The sequence below is a fragment of the Brienomyrus brachyistius genome, chromosome 22, assembly GCF_023856365.1.
Source record: "Brienomyrus brachyistius isolate T26 chromosome 22, BBRACH_0.4, whole genome shotgun sequence".
NCBI classification, from domain to species: Eukaryota; Metazoa; Chordata; class Actinopteri; order Osteoglossiformes; family Mormyridae; genus Brienomyrus; species Brienomyrus brachyistius.
The window spans coordinates 6,476,175-6,484,516 of record NC_064554.1 but is presented as its reverse complement, the minus strand read 5'-3'; the positions used below and the strand labels follow the sequence as shown (position 1 = coordinate 6,484,516).

At 42.1% G+C, this 8,342-nt stretch overlaps 1 protein-coding gene across 2 annotated transcripts; it reads left to right on the top strand.

Moving 5' to 3' along the window:
- The first annotated feature begins 3,106 nt into the window (after positions 1 to 3,106).
- On the top strand, positions 3,107 to 6,611 carry jmjd8 (jumonji domain containing 8). Of its 2 annotated transcripts, none has more exons than XM_048991685.1 (9): positions 3,107 to 3,365; positions 3,520 to 3,612; positions 3,711 to 3,759; positions 4,963 to 5,059; positions 5,476 to 5,574; positions 5,765 to 5,884; positions 5,972 to 6,039; positions 6,131 to 6,265; positions 6,423 to 6,611. In XM_048991685.1, the coding sequence occupies exons 1-9, from the start codon at positions 3,277 to 3,279 to the stop codon at positions 6,501 to 6,503; spliced, it is 831 nt and encodes a 276-aa protein (XP_048847642.1). In that variant the 5' UTR covers positions 3,107 to 3,276; the 3' UTR covers positions 6,504 to 6,611. The 2 variants fall into 2 exon arrangements, with proteins under 2 accessions (XP_048847642.1, XP_048847643.1); XM_048991686.1 differs by having other exon boundaries at positions 3,108 to 3,365; positions 5,506 to 5,574.
- The last annotated feature ends 1,731 nt before the right edge of the window (positions 6,612 to 8,342 follow it).

Genomic DNA, 8,342 nt, shown 5'->3' with positions numbered 1-8,342 from the left:
GTTTTTGTCTGTGTTCATTTGAAACATTGTGAACTTTGACACAAAATTTGCTGAGTTAAAATAATGATTAGTTAAACATGTACATGTTGAAAATTGCTATTGAATTACAGGCTTCTTCATATTTCAAGTGCAATGCAATGAAACAGAGGCAATTCATTGAGTGCTGCAAGTTCAGGGATTTTCTGTGTTAAATCCAAATTGCATGGCCATTCTGCTGCTGATACAGGCCTTTAGGTGTAATTGTGCCTTAGAACTCCACTTTGAAAACATGTGACACCGACAAAGTATGTTTTTTTTGGTCTCAACACAAATGCGTCCACCAACCAGAGGGGCCTGATAGTGGCATTGAGGGTCTGCAGCTGTATATTATTGCAGCAGCCCCTGTAGATGAAATTCACGTTGTGTCCCCTCCTCCACGACCAAAAGTGCATGCAGAAAAGTGAAGTATGCATTGGCCATAAGTGTCATGTCAGATGCCTGAATTGCTATTATCTTGAAGATAAACAATGTTTATGATAGATGCGACAGTTGCCTAAGCTAATTTCCTTGATCTCTAAGTTTACAAGCAATCATTTGAAGAGACAGTGAATATTTATTGTGTGAGAAAGAGCAGTGCTTCTCCCTGCTTAATCAACTTAAAACACATAAAACATGTTCTCCTTCATTTACCCCCTTACATTACAATCCTTCCGTTACAACTTAGCTTTTTAGCACAACCACAAGCCTTTCAGCTTAGTTGATTTTTAGCACAGCTAAGTTCTCCAACAGTAATTAAGTCTGCATATATGACAAACCACAATATACCACTGCCTTGGCATGCCTTTAAAGTTAACTAGAATGTTACTAACAGACTAGCGAGTTAATCCACAAATTGTAGAGTACAGCACTGCTGTTTGCTAATTGCTTTATTTTTCTCTCCTATAATGACATTCATTAAGCAACATTTGATTACTTGTTCCTACGTACTTTGCCATGGCGATTTGCACTGGGCACCAACGCAGCTTCTTTCCTTGGTTTACTGGTCATAGGAAAATAATGTTCACGATGAGCAAGATGTGCACAGCAGGGTGTGTCACGTGATTTACTTGCATCTAGCCAGAGACAGTGAGGGGCTATAATTAAAAGTCTGTAAGCCTGGTTGTAACGATAAGCAGGGAGATGACGGAGCGGGGAAATCAGGATCAGGCGGACGGAGATGCAAAACCACAGGGTTTATTAACAAAAAGCGCTGACACTAAAAAACGACATCAGTGATAGATGTGGGGAAACAGACTTGAACGCGGACTGAAATACACAAGACAAGCCGAAATAACAGGAAACGGGTGATCACAATCGGGGCAGCGCACGCGGTTAATCAGGGGGTAGAAAACATGACAGAAAACAAACAAATACACAAAATTACAGATTTTGCTAATTAATTTAAATGTACATAAAATACAATCAAAGTTTTTGAAAACAGTCTTTGAAATACTGCCCATCTGCTCACAAAAGTAGCTTCATTCTCTGATGGTGGTTTTATTGTGATGTGTGTGCATGCAAATTGCACTGTAGTATTGGCCTGTATATCCACACTAGAGAAATTTAATATACTGTCTTGACAGTCAGTTAAAACCAGCCACAACCTGAAGAATAATATACATGAGAATGGGCTATATCCTTCACCTGTCAGCCAGTTCCTGTTGGTATGTTCTAGGGCCATTTCACTTGTAGGCATCATAAACTGTCATTCTAAAGTGTTTTCACTAGATCAAGGCATTTAACCCCTTGAACTCCTGCCTGAAAATCATCACCCGTTGACAATCAATGTGTGTATATGTGCGCTCTGTTCCCAGCTGGATTTGAAACTGAAAGTCCCTTTAGTTCCTGCTGAAATGTGTCAAAAATGTCTCCAAATGTGAACATGCTGCTAGAAGTAAATGTGAAAATAGCATTTGTCCAGTCTGTTTAAAGGGAAATTACTTTCTGACATCATACTGAAGTGAACTTTTAGTGGCCCAAACCCTTTAATTTCCCTGGCTCCTGCCCGAAATCGATCGCGATAATGTTAACCATGTTTTTGTTTAGGTGTAATCAATGTTCATTTTGTTGCTAGAAGCTGAGACGAAAAATACTTGTCAACTGGACAATGAGTGCTGTGAAGTTCTTTGCACATTTTTATCACACATGACACGGTTCGCCAACAAATAAAAAGCATGAATACAATGGTACAATTTTAAAACAGGGGCATGTATGCACGCTTGTATTTGTATAACACCAGTTTGGGTACTATTCGTTATGTTGACCAGCACGTTTCCGATTTTCTTATGCGTTCGTCTTATCCTTTGTGCAGACTTGTCACTAATAAAAAATATCATGCCAGCCCAGGGACGGATTATGGGTTGTGTGGGCCCCTGGGCAAAACGTTCGCGTTGATAAGCGTTGCAAATTGTTTTGGGCTAGGGGCCCTACAGGCCCCCTGCACCCCAAGGGCCCCTAGGCAGCGGCCCCGCTGGCCCGGTCCGTAATCCGTCCCTGATTCCAGGCCCATAACTGCCAGACTAAGTTGCGTTGACTTATATGCTGTCATCTGACAAATGTGCGATTCAACAGAGGTTTGATTCTTGTTGTGTGCTTTTTGTGTTTTAATTAAATTCATTTAAACATTTTAAAAATTATATTTCATGATATAGTTTGTAGAATAAACATCATGCAGTGTAATGTTAATTTCCTAATAATAATAATAATAATAAAACGTAGAATAAGGAGACCGAAAGAATTGTTTATGAGTTGTGCATAATGACTCGACTCACGAAAGTCATTTGGAAAACCCATCCATGATATGCCCACACTCAAAAATCCTTCAGTTCGAGCGCATTTCGAAAATTAACCGAAATGACTAGCAAAAACATATTAACATATTTAATGTAAAGAAATATTCGAATTAGCATTGTCAATCTGTGGGTTGCTTTTATTTATATTAATTAATTTGGCCATACTTAAGATCGAAAACACGTTGACGAATGATGAAATACACGTATTCACCAAAGACTTCATATCCCATAAGACACCTCGACGGAACGTTGTTTTAGTAGTCGCTTGCTTTAGCACTCTCTCCTCCTGCTATTGGATCAGTCACGCCGATGAATCGTCAAATTAGACGTGTCACTAAGCGGCAGGCTCCCGGTGGCAGGAACTAAGTGTTCAAAATACTCATCATCCTAATGCGATAACGTTTGAACAATTAAAAACTTCCATAAATTACGAGTTATCCGCAATTTTATTACATCGGTTTAAAATATGAAATGTAATCCAGTTATTTTTGTAGTTTATTTCAATTTATTTGGGATACTTGCTAGAACTGAGTTTCCAGGTGACGATGGAGGCTGGTAAGACCCTTCGTCCTACTGGTGTCTTTACCAAATGCTGCCACATCTTTCCCAGTTGCAGCTCCACGCAGGTATAGAGCGCTTTCAGTATACACGTATCTAGCCGCTATCGATCGTGATGTATGATATTATTTGTATTATCTGTACTGAACAGGTGCTCGCATGCAGATTCCAGCTTGACTGATGAGGGTCCCTGCACTATTGACATATGGGACACCTCGCTGACCTATAAACAGTTTATCCAGGGGTAGGTGCTCTCGGAGCTCAATCAGTTGCACTAAATAATTTCCGACCGATAGATTCAACTATAACATCTTTGAAAAATTATTGACCTTGTTTTGTCAGGTATGCCTACACCAAACCAGTTATTATCAGAGGGTTGTCCGATAATACGGTAAGAACATACTACTAGTTTAACGGCACACACAGTTTACGGTTCGGTACAGGTCAGTTTTGGTTTCACAGTCCTTCGCTAAGAGGAAAAAACAGTGATATCCTGAAAAAATAGATTGAAGCATTTTAATTCTTGGTTGCAGGAGCTGCCATTTAGGGGACAATATGAAAGATGGAATCATTTAGACACCCTCTGCAGTAGCATAATACAAAAGAAAATCTGTTGCATTGACTTTGTTCTCCAGTTCCATTCGCTTTGGCTGGGTTCTCCAGTTTCGTTTGCTTAGACTGTTCTCCAATTCCATTTACTTAGACTGTGTTCTCTATTTTCATTTGCTTTGACTGCCTTCTTCTGTTCCCTTCACTTAGACTGTTCTCCTATTCCTTTCACTTAGACCGTGTTCTCCTATTCCCTTCACTTACACTGCCTTCTCCTATTCATGGGCATCACCACCATTAAATCTGAGGGGGAAGTGTCCCCCTCACATTTCATAAATATTCGTTTGGAGCCCCCCACATTTAACATAAGACTAATATTTTATGCCAGTGTCCCTCCCCTTCAAAATGCTTCTGACGCCCCTGCTTCTATTCCAGTGGTTCTCTAAGTTGGTCCTCGGGCCCCACTGCCCTGCTTGTTTTCCTGCTATCCCTGCCCCACACACAAGTCCCAGCTGTCTTTCAGCTTCTGATTGACTGAACACCCCTGATCCAGGTAATCAGCAGTGTGTAGGGCAGGGATAGCTGGAACACAAGCAAGGCAGTGGGGCCTGAGGATCGAGTTTGAGAACCACTGTCCTATTCCATGCACTTTGACTGTGTTCTCCAGTTCCATTCGCTTTGACTGTGTTCTCCTGTTCCATTCGCTTTGACTGTGTTCTCCTGTTCCATTCGCTTTGACTGTGTTCTCCTGTTCCATTCGCTTTGACTATGTTCTCCTGTTCCATTCGCTTTGACTATGTTCTCCTGTTCCATTCGCTTTGACTGTGTTCTCCTGTTCCATTCGCTTTGACTGTGTTCTCCTGTTCCATTCGCTTTGACTGTGTTCTCCTGTTCCATTCGCTTTGACTGTGTTCTCCTGTTCCATTCGCTTTGACTGTGTTCTCCTGTTCCATTCGCTTTGACTGTGTTCTCCTGTTCCATTCGCTTTGACTGTGTTCTCCTGTTCCATTCGCTTAGACTGTGTTCTCCTGTTCCATTTTATCAGGAGTTCCGGCTGATGTGCTCAAAGGACCATCTCCTGCGAGAGTTTGGGGAGCGGCGGGTCAGACTAAGCACAGCTAACACCTTCTCTTACCACAAAGGTGAGTGAAAAAGGCCCCAAACTGCTCACTAGCTTCACCAGACATTTGCTCAAGTTTGAAGCTCTGCTGAACCCCACTGTCCTTATTTGGCCAACTCATCAATAATAGTAATAATAAAGATATATTCAGTTTAGTTGTTTATTGTAGTTTAAATTTTAATAATTTTATTTCTAGGGATAGTTTGAATCTTTTAGAGCTATTTTATGTCTCTGATATTTAAAGAATCCTTTATGAATACAGTAACAGAAAATATTTGACGTTGATTTTATTTTACTACAGGTAGTTTCAGAAGCAGTATCTATACTTTTATTTAGTTCTCTTTTATTTTATTTTTGTAACTTCCGGAAATATTTTCTTATAGTTTGAGTTTTTGTTTGATATAATAACCCCGGGTCCCATGTTTATTGCTATCCAAGCCTGGTCTGATGTCCTGCCTCCCTTCACAGTGGATGTTCCATTCCAGGAGTTTGTGGAATACCTGCTGAAGCCTCAGTCTCTCAGTGCTCTCGGAAGTGGTCTGTATCTTTTTTTTCTTTCTACTGCTACCGAGGTGCTTATATAACATAATAGCAACCAGGAGCAGAGCAGTTGAATGAACGTAGTCTACTTCAGTATAAAATGATGTAAAGAAGCAGACCAGCTACCTGCAGCTGTCATTGGGCGACAACCGCTAATTCTGGCTCTGCTGTTTCTTGTCCGTAACAGAAACCCTCTATTTTTTCGGAGACAACAATTTCACAGAATGGCATAGCCTGTTTGAGAAGTACCACTCACCAAGTTACGTTCTACCACATACCAGGGGGGCCTATAGCTTTGGAATCGCAGGTCTGTGGAGTCCTAGGCTGCAGAAACATTTTTTTATCCTTAGGATAAAACTCACCTGGTCACTAACATCCCCGGAATGTCCCACAGGTCCAGGAACCGGAGTGCCTTTCCACTGGCATGGTCCAGGGTATTCTGAGGTCATCCATGGCAGAAAGGTCATTCGAGCAGTTCAGCGTGCGGTGCACTGTTTATTCTAGGACTGATCTTGAACAGTCCATGACACGTTCCTGTTTGTTTTCCTCTCAGCGCTGGTTCCTCTACCCCCCCAACCACGAGCCAAAGTTCCACCCCAACCGCACCACCTTGTCTTGGGTCACAGAGACTTACCCAACCTTGACAGCCACCCAAAGACCCTTGGAGTGCACCATCCGACCAGGGGAGGTTAGAGCACCGCAGTTATCATGCTGTATGACATTCAGCTTCAGGCCAACATCTGTTAGCGTCTAGTGCCAGTCTGGCTGACCCTGTCCTGGGATGTGTCTCCCCATGTTTTAATGGCTTGCTGCTGCTTATTGGTGGTATCTCTTACTTCTGATAGGTTCTCTACTTCCCTGACCTCTGGTGGCATGCCACACTCAACCTGGACACTAGTGTCTTCATCTCCACTTTCCTGGGGTGACATTTTGCCTGGGGATTGCCTCAGTCGGAGGACACTTCAATGATAATTAATACCAATGAGTGACGAAAAGAATCTACTGGCAATTGATATTAAATGCTTTTGGTTTTACTTCTATACTTTTTCTTCAACACATTGAACTACAGAAATAGTAGTAAGTAAGCTGGAGAAATGTTAAGTTCTTGCTGTGATCAAAAGTAGTAAAACAGCAAAGAAATGAAAAATCGGAGCGATTCGTTTGCATTACCAGCAGTCTGAGAGAGAACTTAGGTTCTACTTTTGTCAAACAAAAAAATTGTGAAACAGAAATAAAAAAACAAAACAAAAAAACATACATATTCTGAGGAGTGGTGCTCAGCACACAATTCCAGAACCATATGATGGACAGGGCGGTGAGGGAAAGGCAGCGCACACATGGTCAAAAGACGCATTTCCATTGGGGCGCTCAGTTATGGCAAAAGTCACGACTATTTTGGTCAGTATTGAGATCGTTAATCGTGATTACTCATTAACTGGAAATATTGTGCATTTACTGAAGTTATATTTCTAACAGTGGATATTCTTTAACTCTAAATATAAATAAACTGAGACACAACATAGGGCTGGAAAGGTGTGTTCTGGATTCATTACACAAGATGGAATGTGAAGCAGAATGTGACACGATGATAATTTTATCTCGATTATTTTGTTGTGATGATCATTGGAATCATAATTGAAATGAAAATGTAATTACTTAGGCCTAACTTCCCCCTGCTATACACACGCCCTAACAGGAGGGATCATGCACATCACTTGCTGACTGCCGGTCCCTCCTGCAGTCCAGCTGGAAGCCACGTCTTATTGGCCCAGGGGCACGTTACTGCTTCAGACTGCAGGGAGACGCTACCATGCAAAGTATAAATAACTCTCACTAATAGTGAGGTAGTGATCATGAAAATTTTCCACAATTCAGCTGGGCGGGCAATACCAAGCATCAGCTTTGGGGCAGCATGTACCTCAGTGGGTTAATGCCAATGTCCAGAAGGTTGTGGGTTCAAATCCAGCGGCTGAGAATAATATTGTCATTGGACTCTCAAGGCTTCTAACCCCATTTGCTCATTGGACACTGGCTGACCCTGACCCAGACAAAGGTGTTGGCTAAGTAAATGGTACATAAATAATACATGCACACATTTAAGAAACGTAACTGGTTAAACTGTATTATGAAAGGGATCATCTCTACATAAAGGTCTTCATAGACAGGAAAACAAAGGCTTTAATGAGCAGCTGTTTGATCAATACAGACGTGTGCCAAAGCACACTGCAGGCAGGAGGAGGGGCACATCCATCAGCCTACAGCTGAGCAAATGGCAGGTCCTTGGAGAGCAACGTGATAAGGACACCAAGAAGGTCCTGGATGATCACCACGTTGGCACCTGGGAAGCATCTGCGTAGCCTTTGCTTGGTTCTTGCGGGTATTTTTATAGGGATTTTTGCATCGCTGAGTCACCACACAGTAAGCATACATGTTTATGCAGTGTTTCCTGTTGCACACTAGGGGGCACCAGTGGTCAGGGAATGAAGCCACTTCAGACCAGAGCCCATCGTGGGGGCTGTGAACGTCAGATATTAGTATGACCACTGGTTCTGGTGGGATTCAAAGCCCCAGCCCTGCAGGTATGAGCCACAGCACCAAAAAAGGAGCATATATTAAAATTTATTGCAACATTATTTAAATCTGAATAAGAACAAAGAACTGAAGTGACCAGCGTGTAAAACCTGGACTGGCAGGAAGCGGCAGGCAGACATGCGGAGACACATGGGACCAGCCAGTTACTGCCAGCACAGGGCCGCTTATCGATT